The sequence below is a fragment of the Ranitomeya variabilis genome, chromosome 1 (assembly GCF_051348905.1).
Source record: "Ranitomeya variabilis isolate aRanVar5 chromosome 1, aRanVar5.hap1, whole genome shotgun sequence".
Lineage (NCBI taxonomy): Eukaryota > Metazoa > Chordata > Amphibia > Anura > Dendrobatidae > Ranitomeya > Ranitomeya variabilis.
In genome coordinates, this window is record NC_135232.1 from 314,478,860 (window position 1) to 314,505,539 (window position 26,680).

The 26,680-nt window shown below is 47.5% G+C and overlaps 1 protein-coding gene across 2 annotated transcripts in view; it reads right to left on the reverse strand.

The window, feature by feature from the left end:
• Window positions 1-434: 434 nt before the first annotated feature.
• The window catches only part of PES1 (pescadillo ribosomal biogenesis factor 1), a 39,229-nt gene continuing 12,983 nt past the window's right edge, over window positions 435-26,680 (reverse strand). The window contains exons 7-16 of one of the 2 annotated variants that reach the window (XM_077297258.1): window positions 26,153-26,269; window positions 25,221-25,298; window positions 25,041-25,130; window positions 24,140-24,270; window positions 17,365-17,490; window positions 14,435-14,619; window positions 5,946-6,093; window positions 5,885-5,906; window positions 5,642-5,809; window positions 803-1,034 (exon numbers count right to left, since the gene is read on the reverse strand). In XM_077297258.1, coding sequence (XP_077153373.1) covers window positions 951-1,034; window positions 5,642-5,809; window positions 5,885-5,906; window positions 5,946-6,093; window positions 14,435-14,619; window positions 17,365-17,490; window positions 24,140-24,270; window positions 25,041-25,130; window positions 25,221-25,298; window positions 26,153-26,269 — 1,149 coding nt within the window. In that variant the 3' untranslated portion in view covers window positions 803-950. Of the gene's footprint in view, window positions 1,035-5,641; window positions 5,810-5,884; window positions 6,094-14,434; window positions 14,620-17,364; window positions 17,491-24,139; window positions 24,271-25,040; window positions 25,131-25,220; window positions 25,299-26,152; window positions 26,270-26,680 lie in introns of both variants that reach the window. The other variant, XM_077297250.1, reaches the window with a different exon arrangement.

Sequence of the window (26,680 nt, forward strand, 5' to 3'; positions counted from 1 at the left end):
TTCCGCCCACGCACTTCCGGCCGCTTCCCCGCACTTCCTGCTGCAGCGGTTCTGCACCACAAACCGCAATAAAACCCGCAGATATATTTTTGATCTGCGGGTTTTACTGCGGGTTTGACCTCACAATGGAGGTCTATGGGTGCAGAACCGCTGCAGTTTCGCACAAAGAAGTGACATGCTCCTTTTTTCCCGCAGCTATTCAGCGCGGCTTTTTTTTTGGAAATTCAGGATCGTGTGCACAGTGGTTCCTGTTTTCCATAGGGTACATTGTACATTGTACTGTACCCTGCATGGAAAAAAGCTGCGGAACCGCAGCGGCAAAACCGCTGCGGTTCCGCGGTAAAAAACGCACTGTGTGAACATGGCCTTAGAGTGGTACACCAGAGCATTTTGAAAACGGGTCCGCTAATAAAACAGAATACTTTAACACTATGTTACAATCAATAAAATGTATGAACACTTTATTAAACAGGAACAAGTTGTTGGAAACTAAAACTTTCCCACATTTGTACAAATATGAAAACGTTTCATTTTTCACAGATGGTGTGTGTCATTTTACACATGGGTAAACATAATAATGGACTATGTTTTACTAAGGGATATAGATAGAAACCATAAACCTAAATGTGTCACTGTACACAAGCATATTATTACAAGAAGTGAAAACTCTCCAATCAATCTTTATTTACACAGTATACAGTTATTCCCAGGGGGTTTAATCTGGATTCTGCAATACAGTATGCTGTAAACTGTAAAAGCATTTAGTATAGGCACTAATGACACTACCACTTGCTGCCCAGGGGAAAGAAAACCATGATCATCTGTTTTTGTATGGGTACAGCAGAGTTCATGGTTTGGAAAGAATTCATTTCAGAAAACTGTCTGAATCGCTCTTGACATTAAAGTCTCAATCAGGATACATTGTTCGGGATTAAATAATTATAGAGAAATCATTGCTTTTTTGCCTTCTTCCCCTTTCGCTCAGATTTGCTGGCTTCATCATGGGCTTTCCTTTTCACTGCTAGCTTGTTAGCCTAGGAAATAGAAAAAAAAGTCATCAGAATTTTTTTAATTTAACTTACTTTTTATCAAAATTACTCACACAACTGTGATTCAAACAAACAGCACACACATGCAACATAGATTGCATATGTATGGGCTTTCTTGCCCCTTCTAATAAATATCTCTAGGTTTTTGTGGACCATTAGAGTGAAAAAAAAAAAAAAAAAGACAAATGAACATGTGAAAAGATAGTGTACCCATTTCCTGTCCTTTAGAAAAAAAATATCACATGTATGACAAAAATGGACATGGGAATACGAACACAAGGCTCTGATTACTTAGGCTATTTCCATTTACAGTGGCTAAAGAAATGCCAGGTTGTCATGTAAAAAAAAAAAAAAAATCATACCAAGAAAAATAATTTCAGATAATTTAATGTCACCTTTAATCTATACAAATCCATTGAAGGACAAACAAGTCATTTTGAGTAGGAAAAAAAAAATAGCAAAACTAAAATAATGTGGTTGCACAAGAATGAACATCCTGTTGTAATTGGGGATGTGGTTGTGTTCAGAAATAGCCAATCACATTTAAATTCATGGTAAACCCTATACCCTCCAAGGCGGTTTGCACCTTAATGACCAAGCCAAATTTTATAATTCTGACCATTGTCAATTTATGACGTAATAACTCAAACTCGTCAATGGATTCCACTGATTCGGAGATGTTTTTTTTTCTGTGACACATTGTACTTGACGATACTGGTACAATTTCTTCCACGTGACTTACATTTATTTGGGAAAAAACCCTAGAAATTTGGTCAAAATGTAAAAATTTGTTTTGCAATTTACAAACGTAATTTTTCTTCCCTTAAGTCAAAGTTTTATCACACAAAATAGTTAATAAATAACATTTCCCACAGTAAGATGGAAGCCCCCTATATTTCCATTAGCGGATGACAGACCTGAGTGGGATTTTTTTGTGGATTCAGTTGAAGCTTTTATTGAGAACATTTTACATAACATTCGGGATCACATTTATCTGGCGCTCTACACATCGGGGTTTCCCTTTAAATCTCTGAGTGACGCAATTTAGATGAAACCCCAGATGGATCCATTCACTATAATGAGGCAGCAGTTACTCTGGACTGTCTGGCCTCTGTTCAGCTGTGTCCCTTTTTTTCCCCCAGGGGTGTATAAAACTGTGTCAGGCGGCAATTTTACGCACTTCTATTAAAAAGACAGACACTGGTGGATCACAGGTCAGAAGGCAGCCACAGTGCCTCCATCTGCCTCATTATAGGGAATCTTCCATCGGGGGTTCCGTCTGAATTACGTATTTCAGAGACTTACATGGAAACCACGGTGTAAGCGCCCAGAGTAGAGTGAAGGATAAACGTGAGCCGAGCCTTACTGCGATCTCTGGGAGGAAAAACTAAATCAACAGCATGTGCATAATTGGTTTTATTTATTCTTTATGCTGTTCCTAATGTGATATAATCGATTAAATGACTATTCTTCCGGTCTGTGCTGTAACACACTAAAAGATGCTTTTTTTCTTCCGAAAACTAGGTTTTGCATAGCCATATTTTGAGAGCTATCATTTTTCCATATTTCTGTTGACAAAGTCATGTTAGGGGTGGTTTTTTGAGGGATGAGTTGATATTTTTATTGGCACCAATTTCGGGCTCATGACATTTTTTGATAGCTATTCAGATTTTTGGAAGGCAGAATAAACAAAAACCAACAATTTAGGAATTATTTTTTCCATGTCGGGGTTAACTAGTGCGAAAGTTTTATAGATTGGGTTGTTCCGGACGGGGCGATACCAAATATGTGTACTTTTAGTGTTTATTTTTTTCATAATATTTATTTATCGGTACAATATATTTTTTTCTTTACTACTATATTGTGATTTAAAAAAAATATATATTTTTACAACTTTTTTTTTTTTTTAAATTTATTACTTAATCCCACTATGGGACTTTCACTTTCTGCGGTTTGATTGCAGTTATAAGGCATAGCAATGCTTATATCCCGTCAAAGTATGTGCCCACAATCCGGAGTCTCTGCAGATTTGACGCTGCCTACTTAGGCAGCGTCAAACCCGCAGTGGGCAGCTGTTACAGCATAGTGGATGGGATTTCAAGGCGACACCACTGCAACGATCGGGTCCCCCCTCAATGACTTTGTGGTGAAGTCGATCCAAGGGCAGAGGGGCTTTCTTTCCTCTGTCTGCTACCTAAATGATGCAATTTAGAGGGTTAAAATGATGGGAGCAGTGCTGACACCCGGCGGTGATTGTGTGCACACAGACTCTGTGTGTGCAAAATCGCCTGGATGTATCCATACGTCCAAGGTCGTTAAGTATGAGGCGACCTGGATATATGGATAAGTTTAAGGTTGTCAAGCGGCTAAACAGTAGTCAGTACACAGCTGCCATCATTTGAAGTAATTCTGCATAAATAGCTTACAATACAGCAAAGAGATCTCATTGTTGAAAGTTATCAGTCAGGTTACAAAAAAAAAATTCCAAGCTGTTCAATATACCTTGGAATACTGTGAAGACTGTGAAGAAGTTGCTCAATTTTGGCACAACAGCGACATTAGGCTAGGTTCACACTGCGTTAACAGCAGCCCGTTCAACACATACGTTACCGGGCTGCTGTTAACGCAAGTGTCGACTTGTCACATTGCTAGCGCAGATAGAGCTAGCAGCTGCTCTATCTGCGCTAGCAGTGACGGACCCGGAAACGCTGCAGCTCGCGTCCCAGGGTCCGTCACTCAATGACGGCACATGGCTAGCGCACGCCCATTGTCGGCGTGCGCTAGTGATGCGCCCGACATAGAACTTAATGGCGGCGTTAACAGGATACGTTACACCGCGGTGTAACGTAGTCCGTCTAACGGACGCCACAGACGCAGTGTGAACCCAGCCTTACCAAGAACTGAATGACTTGCAAAAATTGATGAAAAGACTAGAAGAAAATTGGTCTGGAAGGGTGGCAAGAAGCCTACAGCAGGAGTAAAGGAGCTGCAGGAATTTCTGGCAAGTACTGGTTGTGTTAATAAACGTAATAGTATACCACGTGTATACAGGTACGCGCAAAAAAATAGCACAGTGAAAAAACAGGCTTGACCTTTAGTTAATAGCAGAATCTTCCTACCTCCATGGATGAGTGAAGGTCCGTAGTGTTTCTGCTTTCGTTCCAGAGTCCAGCAGATATCGTAGTAAGAACAGGTGGCTGCCCCGGCCGGCAGCAAGCCACCACTAACTAACCTCCTATGAAGAGCGGGGTCCGGCAGGGTTTGGAGCCGCGAGATGTTTCAGCGGTAAATGCAAGCGGCGTGCAGACATGCAGGACCTGTGTGACACACCAAGTCACGTGACCGCAATTCTTGGAGGATGAGGTACGGAGTGCGGATGGGATCAGAAACCAACGCGTTTCGGAGACTCCTGTCTCCTTCCTCAGGGTACCCTGAGGAAGGAGACAGGAGTCTCCGAAACGCGTTGGTTAGTGGTGGCTTGCTGCCGGCCGGGGCAGCCACCTGTTCTTACTACGATATCTGCTGGACTCTGGAACGAAAGCAGAAACACTACGGACCTTCACTCATCCATGGAGGTAGGAAGATTCTGCTATTAACTAAAGGTCAAGCCTGTTTTTTCACTGTGCTATTTTTTTCAGCGTACCTGTATACACGTGGTATACTATTACGTTTATCTGGACTTTCTACAAACCGTTAGTGGAGGTTTGTTTGGTAGCGCTGCAGGAAATCCATATTAGCACTTAGACTCTGCGCCACCTTTTTGATTTTATATAAGTACTGGTTGTGTGCTGCATGTGACAACAATCTCCTTTATTCTTCATATGTCTGGCTTGTGAGTTAGGGTAGATAGATGAGAGTATTTTCTTACAAACAAAAAACATCCAAGTAGGACTATTTTATCAAAATCTACATCAAGTTTGCCCAATGTATATGGGAAAACATGTTCTGGTCTGACGAGTCCAAGGTTGAGGCTTTTTAGACAAAATTCCAAAGGGTATGTTTGGTGCAAAGCCAACACATGGACATGCACATCACCAAAAGGACATGCACATCACCAAAAGGACAGCATTATGCTTTGGGGCTGTTTTACATCAGCTGAAACTAGGGCTTTAGTAAAAGTGAAGGGAATGATGAAAAGTTCCAAGCAGCAGTCAATTTAGTATGAAAACGATCAGGCCTCTGCTAAAAAAAAAACCGAAGATGAAGAGAAGTTTCACCATACAGCATCACCTGAAGTCACCATACATTTTTTTCTATGTTATAGGTAAGTGTCTTCAACAAAAAGTAGTTACTGTATACTGTGCAGTGTATATTTTATTAAAAATGAAGCACAGTGAAATATTTTGGGGCCTTCAGTCTCAAGGTATATGTTGGGAAATCCACACAAGGTATATTTTTGATGGCAGGTTTGAACAAGTACGGTAGTCTATGCAGAACCCATGATTATCCAACTCTAAAAGGTCTGCTGTGAAACTGCAAAAAAGGATTTATCATCAAGACATTTACATATCTGGAATTTCTAAGTTACATGAACTACTTATTCAGTCATAGTAACAGTTGTTTCTGCTTGATTTATCTAAAAACATTCTCACCTCTCTGACTTTCCGCTTCTTGCCAAACATTATCTTGTTGTAGAGATATTTCTCTTTCTTCTTCATCATCATGATAGCCAAGCGTTTCTCCTCATCTTTTTCTCGCTCGGCGGTTCGTGCTTTGTCCTCTAATCTGACAGTGCCAGCAGTAACTTTTACTTTCAGCTTCTGCATGATGGAAAAGTAAAGTTAATGCATAAGGAAATGAAATCATATTAATAAACATTTACAAGTAAAACATACCTTTTGTCCAGATGGTTTTTGATTCTCCACTTTAAGATTCTTTTGTCCAGATGGTTTTTGCTTCTCCACTTTAAGATTCTTTTGTCCAGATGGTTTTTGCTTCTCCACTTTAAGATTCTTACTCCTATCTACTTCCTCCTGTTCCTCTACATCGTCATCATTATCCTCATCATCATCCTCCTCTTCATCTTCCTCCTCTTCATGATCATCTGTAAGTGGGGGGAAAAAAAATAGGAACATTTTCAAGATCGCTTTAAATCTTGCAATTAACTGGAGTCAGTGTCAATAATACTGCTTGTGTATTAATCTGGTTATGCACACTAAAAATTGCTGTTACTCTAACTATCCACCAGTAAACAGCTGAGTGAGCAAGCTTACAAAAGTAATGAGAAAGGCCGCCTCCTCGCTCCACAAACAGCCAGATGTCAGATTACAGTAGGGTTACAACAGTAATGTAACAGTGTAACAGCTATGTGATGTGCATGTACTACTTTAAAGGGAATCTGTCATCCCTGGGACATATATGACCTATTAATATGGGCATACAGGTAATATAGGGAATTTTGTGTGTACTCACCGTAAAATCCTTTTCTCCGAGCCACTCATTGGGGGACACAGGACCATGGGTTATGCTGCTGTCTCTAGGAGGCTGACACTAAGCTGAGACAAAAAAAGGTTAGCTCCTCCCCTGCAGTATACACCCTCATACTGGCTTCCAGACACCCAGTTCAGTGCAAAAGCAGTAGGATAATAACAATAAAATATGAAGAAACATTAGAATATAACATGTCAAACAAACAGTCAAAGACCAAAAAATGTAACGAGCCGCAAGGCTACCAGGGTGGGTGCTGTGTCCCCCAATGAGTGGCTCGGAGAAAAGGATTTTACGGTGAGTACACACAAAAATCCCTATTTCTCCTTCGCCTCATTGGGGGACACAGGACCATGGGACGTCCCAAAGCAGTCCCTGGGAGGGAAACAATACAACCAAATAACTCCGTGCACCATCTGACTACAAATGCGCAACAGCCGCTTGCAGAATACGCCTGCCAAGGGCCGCGTCCGCAGAGGATTGGATGTGGACATTGTAATGCTTTGTGAAGGTATGCAGGCTGGACCACGTTGCGGCCTTGCAAACCTGCTCCGCTGTTGCCTGGTGCCGGATGGCCCAGGAAGCACCCATCGACCGAGTGGAGTGAGCTCTAATCCCCGCCGGGATAGGGCTGCCCCTGACCCGATAGGATTCCTGGATAGCAGATCAAATCCATCTGGCTATCGTGGATTTAGACGCAGCCAAACCCTTTCTGTGACCCTCAGGGAGCACGAAAAGGGCATCCGATTTTCTGAAATGAGCCGTTCTGGAGATGTACCTTCTGAGGGCCCGTACGACGTCTAGAGTATGGAGAGCCTTCTCGACCCTATGCTTGGGCTGCGGGCAAAAAGAAGGGAGGATGATGTCCTCGTTAAGATGAAACGACGAGACCACCTTCGGAAGAAAAGCCGGAGAAGGGCGTAAGACCACTTTGTCCTGATGAAAGGCTAGAAACGGTGCCCGGCAGGACAAGGCGGCGAGCTCTGAAACCCTTCTGATGGACGTCACCGCTACCAGGAAGGCAACCTTCCAAGAGAGGACAGAGAGCGAAACGTCTTGAAGGGGTTCGAACGGGGGTTCCTGAAGAACCCCCAGGACCAAGTTGAGATCCCAGGTTTCTATCGGCATCCTATAAGGGGGAACCACATGGGAGACTCCCTGGATGAAGGTCTTGACTTGGAGGTTGGCGGCGATCCTGCGCTGAAACAGCACGGATAACGCTGAGACCTGGCCTTTGAGGGAACTGAGTGCCAAACCGGAGTCAAGACCGGACTGAAGGAAATTCAAGATGCAAGGGATAGAGAAAACGAGTGGAGGAAGCCCTCGGAGCCTGCACCATGAGAAGAAGGTTTTCCAGACGCGGTGGTAAATGGAGGCGGAAGACGCCTTACGAGCACTTAACATGGTGGGAATGACCTGCTGAGAGAAACCGGCACGAGTTAGAATCCAGGTTTCAACAGCCACGCCGTTAAACGTAGGGCCCCTGAGCTCTGATGGTAGATCGGTCCCTGGCGAAGTAGATCTGGGCGGTCTGGTAGCCGCAAGGGCACGTCGGCTACGAGCTGGACGAGTTCCGCGTACCACGCGCGACGAGGCCAGTCTGGAGCGACCAGGATGACCGGAACTCCCTCCGTCTTGATCTTTCGGATCACCTTCGGCAGTAAGGGAAGAGGAGGAAACACGTATGGGAGCTGAAACTGATGCCACGGGAATATCAGCGCGTCCACTCCGATGGCCTGGGGATCCCGAGAACGAGCAACAAAGTTGTGAACCTTGGCGTTCAATCTGGACGCCATCAGATCCACGTCCGGGGTCCCCCAGCGAAGACAGATCTGTCGAAAGACCTCTGGGTGGAGTTCCCACTCCCCCGAGGCAAGGCCCTGGCGGCTCAGGAAGTCCGCCGCCCAGTTCTCGACTCCCGGAATGTGCACTGCGGAGATGATGGAATGGTTGATTTCGGCCCAACGAAGGATGTGAGAGACTTCCTGCATCGCTGCCCTGCTGCGGGTACCCCCCTGGTGGTTGATGTAAGCCACCGCCGTGACGTTGTCCGATTGGACACGTATAGGGTGACCCGCAAGCAGGGTGTGAAAGTGACTCAGGGCAAGTCTGATAGCCCGAATCTCCAGGATGTTGATGGGGAGACTGGATTCCCGACCTATCCAACGGCCCTGGGCAGAGTGATGAAGAAACACCGCCCCCCAGCCGAGGAGGCTGGCGTCGGTAGTTACCACTAACCAGTGGATCGGGAGGAAGGACTTCTCCTGGAGAAGAGATGGACCCAGGGTCCACCATATGAGGGATTGTCTGACCCGCGGAGACAGCGGGCAAGGACGGTCGAGAGATGGGAGACTCCTGTCCCAGTTGTCCAGTAGAGCCTGTTGTAAGGGGCGGAGATGGAGTTGAGCGAAAGGAACCGCTTCGATTGCTGCAACCATCTTTCCCAGGATCTTCATGGCGAACCGAATGGTTCGCGGGCGAAGATGACGGAGCGTTCGGGCTCCCTGCTGAAGCGCTTGAGCCTTGGACCGAGGAAGCAAAACCAGCCCCCTTGAGGTGTCCAGGATCATTCCCAGAAAGGAGATCCGACGGGCAGGAACGGGAGAGGACTTGTCCAAGTTGATCAGCCAGCCCAGGCGCGAGAGAGAATCCAGGGTAATGTGGACGCTTGACTCGCAGGTTTGGAAAGACGGACCCTTTATGAGGAGATCGTCTAAGTAAGGTAACACGACGACTCCTCGCGAGTGAAGGATGGCCATGACAGCCGCCATGACCTTGGTGAATACCCTGGGCGCTGTGGCAAGACCGAAGGGTAAGGCCGTGAACTGGAAGTGGTCGTTCAGAATGGCAAAGCGGAGGAACCTTTGATGAGGCGGGAAAATAGGGATGTGAAGATAGGCATCCTTGATGTCTATCGAGGCCAAGAATTCCCCTCTTTCCAACGAAGAGATGACCGATCTGAGTGATTCCATCCTGAAGTGCCGGACTCTTACACACTTGTTCAGGAGTTTCAGATCCAAAATGGGGCGCACTGTTCTGTCCTTTTTTGGCACTACGAAGAGGTTTGAGTAGAAACCTTTGAACCTCTCGTGTTCCGGGACCGGAACAATGACCCCGCTCTGGCGGAGGGAGTGGATAGCGCAAAGAAGGGCGCGAGACTGAGCTCCCGAGCTGGGGAGACGAGAGGGGAAAAACCGGGTTGGAGGAGGAGAGGAGAACTCTATTTTGTAGCCCGACGATACCAGGTCCCTGACCCATCCGTCTTGAACGACGGAGAGCCAGGCCTGCTGAAAAAGGAGTAGACGTCCGCCTACTCTGGTGGTATCGACTGGCGCCGTTCCCGAGTCATTGAGACGGGAATCTGGGAGGTCTGGAACCTCTGGTTCTGGGCTGCCTAGGTTTTCCGCGCCAGGAAGGGATCGGCCTGAAGGAGGGGCGAACGTCTCTGTCTGTGCGAGCGGATCGGTCCGATCTGGGGCGACCGGTAGGATTGGACCAGGCTGGGCTGGTACGAAAGGACCGAAAGCGAAAATAAGGTTGACGCTGGAAAGCCGCCTTGGGCCTCTGTTGGGGAAGAAACTTGCTCTTTCCTCCCGTGGCGTCGGAAATAAGCTGGTCAAGCCTTTCGCCAAAAAGACGCCCGCTTTGAAAAGGGAGAGAGATCAGAGATTTTTTAGAGGAGGAGTCTGCGCGCCACTCTCTGAGCCAAAGAGTCCTTCTAATAGCGATGGCGTTAGCGGCCGCCGATGCTGCGCAATTCGCCGCATCAAGAGATGCGTACATCACATAATCACTAGCCATGGCTAACTGCTTAGCCAGGTCCGCCATCTCAGACGGGAGGTCCTGTTCGTGAATAGATTTCGCTAGAGCATCCGCCCAGGAAACCATTGCCTTAGTCACCCAAGCCGCGGCGAATGAGGGGGACAGGGAAGAGCCTGAGGCCTCATACACTGAGCGAGCTAGGGAGTCTAGCTGGCGTTCAGTGGGACTCTTAATTGAAGCGCCGTCCGGGACTGAGAGAAGTGTTTTAGAGGCCAGGCGCGAGACCGGAGGGTCTACTATAGGGGGATCCATCCAGTCTTTCACGAGATCTGTTGAGAAGGGATACTTCGATACCAGATCCTTCTTACCCGAGAAACGTTTATCTGGACGCTCCCTGTGACGCTTGACTATATCAAGAAAAGCTGGGTGAGAGGCAAAAGTCTTGTGGGAACGCTTGGTTCTGGTAAAAGAAACCGCGTGTTCCGGAGCGGAATTAGGGTCATCATCCACCCTAAGCGCGTGATTGACTGCTACAATGAGGGAGTTAACCGTAGCTCTGAACTCCGGAGCCTCCGGGTCCAATGATACCTCGGACTCATGTTCAGAGTCTTGAACGCTGCGAGCCCCCAAAGAGGGTGAGCGAGAGGTGGAGCTGCCAGAGACTGAGTGGCGAGGTGAACGCCCAGGAGAGGTAGTACGGATCCGTTTTCTGGACGACCGTGCCTCTAAGTGGAGAGCGGCCCCTGCTGGTAGACGATTCCCCTGCTACGTAGGGATCCCTTAGGACCTGTAACGGATTGCCCCGTTCCCCGGGAGGATTTTGAATGGATTTGATGGCGTTGGCTAAAAAAATCCACGGACTGCGAAAGTGAAACAACCCACGGGGGGGGGCTAGGTACACCGGAGTCGGTGGCGGTGGAGGGCTCCTGGGCACCTGGGGCATCGCAGGCAGAGCAGAGGGGAGAGCTTTGAGGGCGGGGAAGTGGAGCCTGGCAGGTGGTACACGCAGAAAAAAAGGTCGAATGCACCTTTGTGGATTTCTTAGTCTTAGACTGAGACATGGTGTAAACTAATGCCAGGGGCTAGCCTGATTCCCTGGGAGGGGAAGCGAGAGCGAGACTGCAGGAGAGAGCTGACGGTCTCCTTACCCTGGTCCTGTGTCCCAACGAGGAAGAGGGAGGCGGCAGGAGAACTAGGCGATAGCCGGCGTGCACAGAGCTGCACGTGGGAGACGCTGCAGCTGGGAGACCTGGTGCTGCGGCGTGCATATGAGATCCAAGATGGCCGCCGAGACCTGGGGGAAGATCTCGCACACAGCGAGAAGCGCCAGGACCGGTGGGCGGAGCCACGTGATGACGCGAAAAGGGGGCGGAGCCGTGCGATGGCGCGAAAAGGGGGCGGAGCCTAGCGAAAAGGGGGCGGAGCCTAGGGAGAAGCGCCACTAGAGGTGGGCGGAGCCGCGCAATGACACGAAAAAAGGGGGCGGAGCCTATCGGGAAGCGCCAGATTCCCGGTCGTCTAGGCCGAAGCCGGGGACTAAATTTGTACCATCGGCCTGGCGCGCTGCCGCTGAAGGCCGCGGTATCAAGAGGCCCAAGAATAAGGAGTGCCACTAGAACATGGGGAGCCCTCCGGACCGCCGGACCAGTGACCACCCCCCCTACCCCCGAGACACTTACCGTGATGGAGCAGCGCACCGGGACTGAGGTAATTGGGGTGAAAGACAGGGACGGTGCAGGGGATGGGAAGCCTCCATCCACCAGCCCCAGAAACGGGGGGTGGAGAGGAACCGTCCACCCCTGAATCAGCCGCATGCAGTGGTGATGCAGGGAATATCGCACGGACGCCACGGGTACTAGTGCCTCTGTACAGCCGAGGGTGAAACCTGGTGGACAGGGCAGTCCGGCATAAAAAGGCCTGGCTGCAGAAGAGGGTACTGGAGGAAAACACCAGTGCTCGTCTGGACTAAGTGGGGAGAACGGTGCCCTTCTAGGGAAAAAACCGTCGCCCCAAAAAAGATCAGCTCAGGCAGTGGCTCCCACGTCGCAGGAGAGGATACGGTGAGGTGAAACTCCCGTGCTCGCCTGTTGTTGGTTCGGGGGAGATCGGACCATGAAAGAATCCGTCGCCCCCTTCGTCCGGAATAGATTAAAAAGAAAAAATCCATGAGAATAAAAATCAGTGTGCCTCCTACGGACACTAAGCTTGAACTGGGTGTCTGGAAGCCAGTATGAGGGTGTATACTGCAGGGGAGGAGCTAACCTTTTTTTGTCTCAGCTTAGTGTCAGCCTCCTAGAGACAGCAGCATAACCCATGGTCCTGTGTCCCCCAATGAGGCGAAGGAGAAACAAATGTTACACTAGTGATACCTGTATGCCTCATATTAATGGTATTGTTGCTGAGAAATGTTATATTTTTTTCTTTATGTTAAGGATTTCTTCCAGGCTCTGTAGCGTGCGATACCTGGAAGAAATACCTGCTTCCATTATAATACTTACCCCCTTCCCATCAGCATCGGTTACAGCCCCGGAATCCTGCACCTGCGCCCTGCACTCCCTCAGAAATACATACCTCATCCTCCCTTCTGTGGGCACTGCATTCAGGGATCTTCTGCGCAGGCGACTTCCACTCCAGTGACGTCAGGTGTGCGTGCAGATAAGGTGCTCGCCCCACTTCCTACCTGCATAATCATCACCAACACATGGTTCCTAGCAATGACTGTGTAGAGAGGAAGTGGGAAGAGCATACTATAAGCGCACACAGGAGATCACAGTAACTAGCCGGCGAATGCGCAGAAGATCCGTACATGCAGTGCCCACAGAAGAGAGGATCAGGTATGTATTTCTGAGGGAGTGCAGACGCAGGATTCCGGGGCCTTAACTGATGCTGATGGGAGGGGGTAAGTATTACAATTAAGACAGGAGGCAGGGATTTCTTCCAGGCAATGCACGCCCAAGAGCATAACAAATCATTAACATAAAGAAAGAACATAACAATTCTCAGCAACAAGACCATTAATATGAGGCATACAGGTAGGACTAGTGTAACATTTCTATAAACTGTATGCCCATAATAGGTCATATAAATCCCGGGGGTGACAGATTCCCTTTAAGCTATTCATATATATAAGATAGTTGTCGATCTAACAAGACTTTGACCAACAGCTATCCCCCCAATAAACAGATCCATGTGCATGACTATTAGGAGAGCGTGAAACAAGCTGCTTCTAGATATCTGACATATTATTGCCCAGTAGAGCAATTCATTATTTCCAGTAACATTAGCCATGAAAGGACTGTTGAGTGTCCTGTTATAAATGTGTATGCCTTCAACTATTCAATCACAGAGCTATCCAAGGTCTATGAATTTCAATTCAAGGAAACATTTACATAAATTTTCATAAAATTAAAAGTAATCCCCAATCCTTTAGATATGGTATAAATTCACCGATCAATGAAGGTCAGACCTCTGGGACCCCCAAACAATCCCAAGAACAGGGCTCTGCAAAACCTAGTCTGGATGTAACATAGGTCAAATGTGTGCACCTCCGCAGAGCTTGGCTATATGCAGAAAGTCCGATAGACAATGGAAGGGTGCATGATCTCCGCTCTATTTAGGCAGGGCTATGCAGTGGTGGGACCCCAAGTGATAAGTGAACACAATAACTTTTGAGGTTAGAATATCTCCTTCAAGAAAAATTTCAATGTTGAGCCACTTTAACAATTTAGGGATTTCAAAATGAAAAAAATATTGAATAAATTGAATTTTGTTTTCCAAAAAGGCTTCACGTACAGGCAGAAGTAATGTGTAACAACTCTAGCCTCACACAAATATTTTCAAATTACCCGATGTTGCTCTTCAGGCACCAAAGGCTAAAGTAGTTCTCTCATTCAGACAACTGCTCTTGCTAAAAGAATACATTTCTGGCAATCACCCGATCACCAGAAGTCCCAGCAGAACAATACCCCACCATGATCGCTTATACCACCAGGGGAAAGGTGGAGCAGCGGTACATTTCTGCAGCAGCCCAATGTAGGGGAAAATATGGTATTTAATGGCAGCTATTTGAAAGGGAGGACAAATATGACATTCATTGTGGCACTAAGGAAACTCCTCAATGTGTCAGATCTCTGCTCTGACCAAAAAGATATCTATTAATTAGAAAGTTAACACGTTCTACAGAACTAGTAGATTACCAATTCTCTCTCCTCTCTGCAGGGCTAGCAGTCGCTGTTTCTCTGGAGGAACATAGTCTCCTTCCTTCTCCTCAACAAATGGTGAAAGATGTGGAGGCAGCAGCACGCCTGGAAAGTAATCTTCCACAGGAAGGAGCAAATGGGCGTTGACACTATCAAACACCCATTGTGGCTGTATGTAATATCTGTAGATCAAAAAATAAACAACATTTTACTTGTCCTGTGTTTCACGTAAAACAGTCACAACTTCCAAAAGTTAAAAATAAAAGCTTATGAAAGAAATTACGGTAACTAGAATGTGTTCCCATCTGGCAAGCACACAAGCCAAGAACTCGTTCGATCTACCCTGCACCATAGCATAGGTGTTTCAGCTTCATTGAAGGCACATACTATAGTGCTAGTCTATTGTGAATATAATACTGCACCTAACCACAGGCTTATTTTCCTAGGCCACCATTACTATTTTTTTTTACAGGTAAGAAGCAGGGGTACTGGAAAGTCTGTTACTGCAAAAAGTTACAAGTCAAACATTTTTAGGTTGAGTGCAGTCAGCTTGTGCCTTTAGCTGAAGATACATGCCAGAAAAGGCTTCCAGTGTATACCCTAGTGTTTCTGTAGATCCCCATTCACCAACTGGAGGCCAAAAGAGTGTTCTTTTGGCCTCCATATGTCTGGTATGCATTGGCATATCCTTTATTTAACTGTGCAGGAGGAAAAAATAAATAAAAAATAGTACACTGTGCAGTATACATTTTTTTCTTTTATAATGGGGCCCTATGGTACCTCTATACATCTGTCAGTGGTAGAAACATTATGGAAGAATGCTGTGATATTTGTCGATCTTAGTGATCCATTAATATCTACTCCCTCACCGGCGAAGCCTGATTTGACCTTCCTAAAAAAGCCTCTTTTTTCCCCAAAAAAATGACATGTAAATTTCCATGATATAACTTTGGAATGTGATTCTGAAACTGTTTTTTTGTAACTTCATACTTTATGATACAGGTAACTTTAGATTGCTAAAATTTGCATGTATCTATGAAAGTATCAGATTTTGAAAAATGTGGAAAATATTGTAATTTTTAATCTTTGAATTTATGTCCTTATAGGTCATCATTCAAGACAAAAATAGTAAACATTTCTCATATGTCTACCTTACATCCGCATCATTTTTGAAACACCCTTTTATTTTGTTAGGATGTTAGGCTATGTTCCCACGATGACCTTTGGTGTGTTTTTGATGTTGCAGTTTCATTTGATGTTGACCTACATTCCTATATAGATACAAAATTTGAAAGAATTGGAGTCATAAGAACTGTCTTCAAAGTAAATAAAAAACTCATTTATTAAATACCAATATCATATGAAAGTGTAGGAAGGACACAAGTAAAGAAAGTGCAGAAGACCACAATGATGAAACAAAAATGAAGTCCGACCAGAGAAATCAAGTTCTTTAGGCAAATAGACAATAAAATGCAATGTGTATACACCTTTAAGAACATCTAGTCAGTTTGAGTAGCCAAAGATTGATCCTCACCCACGGTAGTCACAGTGTGCCACCTGGTTAGTCCCGCAATTGGTATTAGGTTAAGCTGGCATATAAAAATCTGCAGTAACACCCTCTGCTACAGCCCCCTAAAGAAGCCTATGCGAAACGCGTGTAGGGGCTGGCAGTCCGTTGACACACTGACTACCGTGGGTGAGGATCAATCTTTGGCTAGCCAAACTGACTAGATGTTCTTAAAGGTGTATACACATTATATTTTATGGTCTAAGTGCCTAAAGAACTTGATTCCTCTGGTCGGACTTCATTTTTCTTTCGTCAGTGTGGTCTTCTGGACTTTCTTTACCTGAGTCCTTCCTGCTTTAGATACTCATTTGAACTTTATTTGTGCCTATTTTTTACTCTTGTATTATCAATACTATTTCATATGATATTGGTATTTAATAAATGAGTTTTTGTATTTACTTTGAAGACAGTTCTTATGACTCCAATTCTTCGAATTCTGCATATGTATGGGAGTTTTTCTGTCGTACTGGCATACTGAGTTTATTCCTACGTTGCCAGACTTTGTATACCATAATACTACTATTGCTCTGATCTATATTTTTATATTCCTATATAGATGACTTAGGAGGGTTGATCCTACGGACAGATACCCTTTAGTTCTGGTTGCTGCTGGAGCAATTTTCAGCTGATTGGCAGGTCAATAGGTCATCAATGATTAGATCCTGAAGAACTCCTTCAAGTCGGTTCTCCTCTCTGCAGTAATGCCATACATGTAAACACCAATGGTGGTTTGGGTTGGGCACACTGCAGTGCTCAGAAAGGGGGTCCATTTGGCTTTGGGAACTTATACTTTATTAGATTGACGTTGCACAATCCTGCATTTTGGGCTATGTGAACACTGAGCAGAAACTCTCGAAATCCTCCTCAAAAATGCAAAACTCCATAAAAACTGAGTTACTGCTAAGCTTTTGCTCCAAAACCTCAGAAGAAAGCCTCTGTGTGCATATAGCCTGTAAACAACAAGAACATGGAAAACTAAAACTTTGCCATTGATGGGTGATAGAGCTAAGTATGGGGCTTTTTTTGTGTAGGATGAGCTGAAATTTTTATTGGTGCTATTTGGGGTACATAACTTTAATCAATTTTTATTCCTATTTGATAAAAGTGAATTCTGCTAAATATAGGCATTGGTAAAGATATGGTACGTGTATATTACAGTAACAAATACAAAAATAGAAATCAATTTGTAAGAAGTTGTAAAACAAAAATATAAATTTGGTATGGACAGTCATCGTGACTCAAAAATAGCATTAACATTATTTATGTCACAATACATTTATACTCTACAAGTCGTCCTATAAAAAGAATGCCCTCATATGACTCCAAATGAAAAACAAAAGTCTTGGATTTTTAGAATTACCTGTTGATGATCTGCGGTTCTACATTTGGTCTGTCTACAATGTGATGGGTAATGGATGGGTCTGAGCTGTCATATGTTGAACCAATACAGACTGAGCTGTCCCATGATACTTGTCCTCCAAAACATCTAGACAAATAAAAGCATTAGTAATTAGTAATAATACTATTACAGCGGTTGTCAATGACTGAGATATTGATGACCTATCTCACAGATCAGTGGGGGGTCCAATAACTGGCAACTCCACGATCAGTCGATACCTGGTGCTGCAGCTGCTGAAAATAGGGATTTTTGTGTGTACTCACCGTAAAATCCTTTTCTCCGAGCCACTCATTGGGGGACACAGGACCATGGGTTATGCTGCTGTCTCTAGGAGGCTGACACTAAGCTGAGACAAAAAAAGGTTAGCTCCTCCCCTGCAGTATACACCCTCATACTGGCTTCCAGACACCCAGTTCAGTGCAAAAGCAGTAGGATAATAACAATAAAATATGAAGAAACATTAGAATATAACATGTCAAACAAACAGTCAAAGACCAAAAAATGTAACGAGCCGCAAGGCTACCAGGGTGGGTGCTGTGTCCCCCAATGAGTGGCTCGGAGAAAAGGATTTTACGGTGAGTACACACAAAAATCCCTATTTCTCCTTCGCCTCATTGGGGGACACAGGACCATGGGACGTCCCAAAGCAGTCCCTGGGAGGGAAACAATACAACCAAATAACTCCGTGCACCATCTGACTACAAATGCGCAACAGCCGCTTGCAGAATACGCCTGCCAAGGGCCGCGTCCGCAGAGGATTGGATGTGGACATTGTAATGCTTTGTGAAGGTATGCAGGCTGGACCACGTTGCGGCCTTGCAAACCTGCTCCGCTGTTGCCTGGTGCCGGATGGCCCAGGAAGCACCCATCGACCGAGTGGAGTGAGCTCTAATCCCCGCCGGGATAGGGCTGCCCCTGACCCGATAGGATTCCTGGATAGCAGATCGAATCCATCTGGCTATCGTGGATTTAGACGCAGCCAAACCCTTTCTGTGACCCTCAGGGAGCACGAAAAGGGCATCCGATTTTCTGAAATGAGCCGTTCTGGAGATGTACCTTCTGAGGGCCCGTACGACGTCTAGAGTATGGAGAGCCTTCTCGACCCTATGCTTGGGCTGCGGGCAAAAAGAAGGGAGGATGATGTCCTCGTTAAGATGAAACGACGAGACCACCTTCGGAAGAAAAGCCGGAGAAGGGCGTAAGACCACTTTGTCCTGATGAAAGGCTAGAAACGGTGCCCGGCAGGACAAGGCGGCGATCTCTGAAACCCTTCTGATGGACGTCACCGCTACCAGGAAGGCAACCTTCCAAGAGAGGACAGAGAGCGAAACGTCTTGAAGGGGTTCGAACGGGGGTTCCTGAAGAACCCCCAGGACCAAGTTGAGATCCCAGGTTTCTATCGGCATCCTATAAGGGGGAACCACATGGGAGACTCCCTGGATGAAGGTCTTGACTTGGAGGTTGGCGGCGATCCTGCGCTGAAACAGCACGGATAACGCTGAGACCTGGCCTTTGAGGGAACTGAGTGCCAAACCGGAGTCAAGACCGGACTGAAGGAAATTCAAGATGCAAGGGATAGAGAAAACGAGCGGAGGAAGCCCTCGGAGCCTGCACCATGAGAAGGTTTTCCAGACGCGGTGGTAAATGGAGGCGGAAGACGCCTTACGAGCACTTAACATGGTGGGAATGACCTGCTGAGAGAAACCGGCACGAGTTAGAATCCAGGTTTCAACAGCCACGCCGTTAAACGTAGGGCCCCTGAGCTCTGATGGTAGATCGGTCCCTGGCGAAGTAGATCTGGGCGGTCTGGTAGCCGCAAGGGCACGTCGGCTACGAGCTGGACGAGTTCCGCGTACCACGCGCGACGAGGCCAGTCTGGAGCGACCAGGATGACCGGAACTCCCTCCGTCTTGATCTTTCGGATCACCTTCGGCAGTAAGGGAAGAGGAGGAAACACGTATGGGAGCTGAAACTGATGCCACGGGAATATCAGCGCGTCCACTCCGATGGCCTGGGGATCCCGAGAACGAGCAACAAAGTTGTGAACCTTGGCGTTCAATCTGGACGCCATCAGATCCACGTCCGGGGTCCCCCAGCGAAGACAGATCTGTCGAAAGACCTCTGGGTGGAGTTCCCACTCCCCCGAGGCAAGGCCCTGGCGGCTCAGGAAGTCCGCCGCCCAGTTCTCGACTCCCGGAATGTGCACTGCGGAGATGATGGAATGGTTGATTTCGGCCCAACGAAGGATGTGAGAGACTTCCTGCATCGCTGCCCTGCTGCGGGTACCCCCCTGGTGGTTGATGTAAGCCACCGCCGTGACGTTGTCCGATTGGACACGTATAGGGTGACCCGCAAGCAGGGTGTGAAAGTGACTCAGGGCAAGTCTGATAGCCCGAATCTCCAGGATGTTGATGGGGAGACTGGATTCCCGACCTATCCAACGGCCCTGGGCAGAGTGATGAAGAAACACCGCCCCCCAGCCGAGGAGGCTGGCGTCGGTAGTTACCACTAACCAGTGGATCGGGAGGAAGGACTTCCCCTGGAGAAGAGATGGACCCAGGGTCCACCATATGAGGGATTGTCTGACCCGCGGAGACAGCGGGCAAGGACGGTCGAGAGATGGGAGACTCCTGTCCCAGTTGTCCAGTAGAGCCTGTTGTAAGGGGCGGAGATGGAGTTGAGCGAAAGGAACCGCTTCGATTGCTGCAACCATCTTTCCCAGGATCTTCATGGCGAACCGAATGGTTCGCGGGCGAAGATGACGGAGCGTTCGGGCTCCCTGCTGAAGCGCTTGAGCCTTGGACCGAGGAAGCAAAACCAGCCCCCTTGAGGTGTCCAGGATCATTCCCAGAAAGGAGATCCGACGGGCAGGAACGGGAGAGGACTTGTCCAAGTTGATCAGCCAGCCCAGGCGCGAGAGAGAATCCAGGGTAATGTGGACGCTTGACTCGCAGGTTTGGAAAGACGGACCCTTTATGAGGAGATCGTCTAAGTAAGGTAACACGACGACTCCTCGCGAGTGAAGGATGGCCATGACAGCCGCCATGACCTTGGTGAATACCCTGGGCGCTGTGGCAAGACCGAAGGGTAAGGCCGTGAACTGGAAGTGGTCGTTCAGAATGGCAAAGCGGAGGAACCTTTGATGAGGCGGGAAAATAGGGATGTGAAGATAGGCATCCTTGATGTCTATCGAGGCTAAGAATTCCCCTCTTTCCAACGAAGAGATGACCGATCTGAGTGATTCCATCCTGAAGTGCCGGACTCTTACACACTTGTTCAGGAGTTTCAGATCCAAAATGGGGCGCACTGTTCTGTCCTTTTTTGGCACTATGAAGAGGTTTGAGTAGAAACCTTTGAACCTCTCGTGTTCCGGGACCGGAACAATGACCCCGCTCTGGCGGAGGGAGTGGATAGCGCAAAGAAGGGCGCGAGACTGAGCTCCCGAGCTGGGGAGACGAGAGGGGAAAAACCGGGTTGGAGGAGGAGAGGAGAACTCTATTTTGTAGCCCGACGATACCAGGTCCCTGACCCATCCGTCTTGAACGACGGAGAGCCAGGCCTGCTGAAAAAGGAGTAGACGTCCGCCTACTCTGGTGGTATCGACTGGCGCCGTTCCCGAGTCATTGAGACGGGAATCTGGGAGGTCTGGAACCTCTGGTTCTGGGCTGCCTAGGTTTACCGCGCCAGGAAGGGATCGGCCTGAAGGAGGGGCGAACGTCTCTGTCTGTGCGAGCGGATCGGTCCGATCTGGGGCGACCGGTAGGATTGGACCAGGCTGGGCTGGTACGAAAGGACCGAAAGCGAAAATAAGGTTGACGCTGGAAAGCCGCCTTGGGCCTCTGTTGGGGAAGAAACTTGCTCTTTCCTCCCGTGGCGTCGGAAATAAGCTGGTCAAGCCTTTCGCCAAAAAGACGCCCGCTTTGAAAAGGGAGAGAGATCAGAGATTTTTTAGAGGAGGAGTCTGCGCGCCACTCTCTGAGCCAAAGAGTCCTTCTAATAGCGATGGCGTTAGCGGCCGCCGATGCTGCGCAATTCGCCGCATCAAGAGATGCGTACATCACATAATCACTAGCCATGGCTAACTGCTTAGCCAGGTCCGCCATCTCAGACGGGAGGTCCTGTTCGTGAATAGATTTCGCTAGAGCATCCGCCCAGGAAACCATTGCCTTAGTCACCCAAGCCGCGGCGAATGAGGGGGACAGGGAAGAGCCTGAGGCCTCATACACTGAGCGAGCTAGGGAGTCTAGCTGGCGTTCAGTGGGACTCTTAATTGAAGCGCCGTCCGGGACTGAGAGAAGTGTTTTAGAGGCCAGGCGCGAGACCGGAGGGTCTACTATAGGGGGATCAGTCCAGTCTTTCACGAGATCTGTTGAGAAGGGATACTTCGATACCAGATCCTTCTTACCCGAGAAACGTTTATCTGGACGCTCCCTGTGACGCTTGACTATATCAAGAAAAGCTGGGTGAGAGGCAAAAGTCTTGTGGGAACGCTTGGTTCTGGTAAAAGAAACCGCGTGTTCCGGAGCGGAATTAGGGTCATCATCCACCCTAAGCGCGTGATTGACTGCTACAATGAGGGAGTTAACCGTAGCTCTGAACTCCGGAGCCTCCGGGTCCAATGATACCTCGGACTCATGTTCAGAGTCTTGAACGCTGCGAGCCCCCAAAGAGGGTGAGCGAGAGGTGGAGCTGCCAGAGACTGAGTGGCGAGGTGAACGCCCAGGAGAGGTAGTACGGATCCGTTTTCTGGACGACCGTGCCTCTATAAGTGGAGAGCGGCCCCTGCTGGTAGACGATTCCCCTGCTACGTAGGGATCCCTTAGGACCTGTAACGGATTGCCCCGTTCCCCGGGAGGATTTTGAATGGATTTGATGGCGTTGGCTAAAAAATCCACGGACTGCGAAAGTGAAACAACCCACGGGGGGGGGGGGCTAGGTACACCGGAGTCGGTGGCGGTGGAGGGCTCCTGGGCACCTGGGGCATCGCAGGCAGAGCAGAGGGGAGAGCTTTGAGGGCGGGGAAGTGGAGCCTGGCAGGTGGTACACGCAGAAAAAAAGGTCGAATGCACCTTTGTGGATTTCTTAGTCTTAGACTGAGACATGGTGTAAACTAATGCCAGGGGCTAGCCTGATTCCCTGGGAGGGGAAGCGAGAGCGAGACTGCAGGAGAGAGCTGACGGTCTCCTTACCCTGGTCCTGTGTCCCAACGAGGAAGAGGGAGGCGGCAGGAGAACTAGGCGACAGCCGGCGTGCACAGAGCTGCACGTGGGAGACGCTGCAGCTGGGAGACCTGGTGCTGCGGCGTGCATATGAGATCCAAGATGGCTGCCGAGACCTGGGGGAAGATCTCGCACACAGCGAGAAGCGCCAGGACCGGTGGGCGGAGCCACGTGATGACGCGAAAAGGGGGCGGAGCTGCGCGATAAGGGGGCGGAGCCTAGGGAGAAGCGCCACTAGAGGTGGGCGGAGCCGCGCGATGACGCGAAAAAGGGGGCGGAGCCTATCGGGAGGCGCCAGATTCCCGGTCGTCTAGGCCGAAGCCGGGGACTAAATTTGTACCATCGGCCTGGCGCGCTGCCGCTGAAGGCCGCGGTATCAAGAGGCCCAAGAATAAGGAGTGCCACTAGAACATGGGGAGCCCTCCGGACCGCCGGACCAGTGACCACCCCCCCTACCCCCGAGACACTTACCGTGATGGAGCAGCGCACCGGGACTGAGGTAATTGGGGTGGAAGACAGGGACGGTGCAGGGGATGGGAAGCCTCCATCCACCAGCCCCAGAAACGGGGGGTGGAGAGGAACCGTCCACCCCTGAATCAGCCGCATGCAGTGGTGATGCAGGGAATATCGCACGGACGCCACGGGTACTAGTGCCTCTGTACAGCCGAGGGTGAAACCTGGTGGACAGGGCAGTCCGGCATAAAAAGGCCTGGCTGCAGAAGAGGGTACTGGAGGAAAACACCAGTGCTCGTCTGGACTAAGTGGGGAGAACGGTGCCCTTCTAGGGAAAAAACCGTCGCCCCAAAAAAGATCAGCTCAGGCAGTGGCTCCCACGTCGCAGGAGAGGATACGGTGAGGTGAAACTCCCGTGCTCGCCTGTTGTTGGTTCGGGGGAGATCGGACCATGAAAGAATCCGTCGCCCCCTTCGTCCGGAATAGATTAAAAAGAAAAAATCCATGAGAATAAAAATCAGTGTGCCTCCTACGGACACTAAGCTTGAACTGGGTGTCTGGAAGCCAGTATGAGGGTGTATACTGCAGGGGAGGAGCTAACCTTTTTTTGTCTCAGCTTAGTGTCAGCCTCCTAGAGACAGCAGCATAACCCATGGTCCTGTGTCCCCCAATGAGGCGAAGGAGAAATATCAAGCGCATGAAGCCAGCAAAGCACAGCTCTATATGCCAAGTAGTGGCCCTTCTCGAGTCCTAGTACTGCAGCTCAACTCCTTCATACTTAGGAGCAGCGCTGCAGTACCAAACAACATGTTAGGGTATAAGTTGAACTCATTGGACTTATGTCAACCTTCATCCATATAAAAAAATAAAAATAAATAATGAAACTATGAAAGAACTGCCACCACAAAGTGTTATGGCTTCATATACTGCATATTGACTTAAGAATACATTGTCCAAATCCAGTTAGCATATTAAAAAAGATATATAAATTCAACCCCTCAAAAACATGTAATACAGAGTTTATATACACAATTAATTCTGTTGAACTTCTTAGTCAAACTCACCGGATGACAAATGCAAGAGCTTCCCTTGGCACTTCCCTGTTTAAGAAAAACTTAAGGCCTACGAATAAAGACTTTTGTTTTTCCTCTGCCTGCTGCTGCTTTTTTTGCTCATCTTGAAGGCTTGAGGTCTCCTGCACAAATCAGAAAAGGGGATGAGAATATACACCTCATAATGCTGTCTATTAGGAATTAGACCAACACACATAAAATGCACCACACTACTGAACTAGAGTGGGTCATAAATCCAATTAGAAGATCATTCAGGGGTAGAGAGTAGTAATGAGCGAGCGTGCTCGGATAAAGTGTTATCCGAGCATGCTTGAGGGCCAGTAGAGCCTCTTCGGCGTGCTCTAATACTATTTTTGAGTCCCAGCGGCTGCATGTCTTGCGGCTTATTTCAACACCTTATCCAAGCGCGCTCGCTCATCACTAGTAGAGAGTTATAGGCTAGAGACAGTTAATAGCATTAGAGAGATTGTTTTATTTCTCCCAACAAGGAACGGCTACTATGAAGGGTTCTCCCCTGTCCATTGAATTCTTATTGTGCCAATTTATTTTACTCACTTATATAGTGCCATCTACATTTCCCATATGTAGGTCTTTGGAGTGAGGGAGGAAACCCACGCAAACACAGGGAGAACATACAAACTCCTTGCAGATGTTGTCCTTGGTGGGATTTGAACCCAGGACCCCAGTGCTGTAAGGCTGCTATCCACTGAGCCACCGTGCTGCCTCTGGTGCAAACTCATTAAATTCTACGCTTTGTTTAGTTAAGATCTTTATTTCAATCTGTTTTACCAAAGTGCATAGAAATATAATATCTTCTTTTTCTGCCATCACTATTGGAAATCAGTCTAAAACCTCTTATGTTTTCATACGATAACCATAAAGGGTCACTCACTCCATCTGCAGGGAACTCATCAATCTCCGCTTCCTCTTCAGGCTCAGATGGAACCACGCGGGACAGGCTGGCACTGAGAGCTGCCAATTTCTGCAGGACAGAAAAGGGGGTAAATGTACGGCAAGGACACTTAGCTGAAAGTGCAGCACCAGATAAAAAGGAAGAGGCATAATAATATACCTCCATGTATGTCTCAGACTCGAGAGCATATTTCTCTTCATCGTCCAACTTCAGTTCTACCTCTGAACGAGAATCCAGCTGATGGGTGAAGAGGACCACAAATGTATTAGCTTTATCATGAATGGCAGTAACATACAAAAAAGGTAAAAATTTAAAAAAGACAAAAAAGGAACATTCACAGACAATAAGAATAGAAAGAGCTGCCGACACTCAATACAGTTGCTCACACTTTCATCTATATTTGTCTTAAGAGAATAAGGCTTTGTGCACACATTCAGGTTTTTTCGAGTTTTTTTTGCGATAAAAACGCTATAAAAACTCATTAAAAACGCATACATTATGCATCCTATCATTTAGAATGCATTCTGCATGTTTTGTGCACATGGTGCGTTTTTTTCCGCGAAAAAAACGCATTGCGGTAAAAAAAAAAGCAGCATGTTCATTAATTTTGCGGATTTTCCACGTTTTTCCCCGCAATTCTATGCATTTGGAAAAAAACGCACAAAAAACGCATCAAAAACGCATGCGGTTTTCTGGCAGAAATGTCCGGTTTTTGTCTGGAAAATTTCTGCAAGAAATCCTGACGTGTGCACATACCCTAAACCCCTCTCTTCTCCCTTATCTCAACTGCAAATTCCACAGGTCAATGCCAGAGTCTGGAGCCGGTACTATGACCCCTGTTCACCTTTATAGATTCTGGCAAACAAAAGATTGATCAGGATTGAGTGGCCTGGACCCCTAAATACCTCAGGAAGCACCAAGGATTAAGGCGATGGCCCCAGTCCTTGTAATGGTTAGCCTACAACTGCAGTTGATGATGAAACTCAATCAGTGAAGCAAGCTACATCTCCATATGTTCCCTATTCCTATCTCCCACAGAAGCGTGTGGAGGTAATATTTGATTATCAATTAGGAATTTTTACATTTATTACCTTAGGTGGATACTGTAGATTAAGAGTTTGGTATAGGCGAAAGTTCACAAATCCTAGAAGAGTTGTGTAAAACTCGGTGAAAGTGGCCATAACACGGTAGTCCACGTCTGTAGGGTGCTGCAGAAGACACGATCGGTGGTTTAGTCATACAATATTGCGCTCAGTGACAAATAGAATAGCATCATCTTTTCAAGTTCTAGTGATGGCACATTCGAGGGACTAATAGTGAATTACACATGGACTGTCTAGGGGTGAGTGTGATGAGAGACGCAACATCTAAGTGATCAACCATTGTTCACACAAATTAATGCTCCTACATTCATTTGTCAGAAACTCGTCAATGAAGCAGAGTGCAGCTTTCACAGCGCAGATTACAAAATGAAAGCTATGCTGTGATTGATTGCAATGGGCAACATGTTTTTCTTAATAACACTAGTGATGAGTGAGTGTACTCGTTGCTCGGGTGGTTTCCGAGTATTTGTAACTGCTCGGAGATTTAGTTTTAGTTGACGCAGCTGCATGATTTAC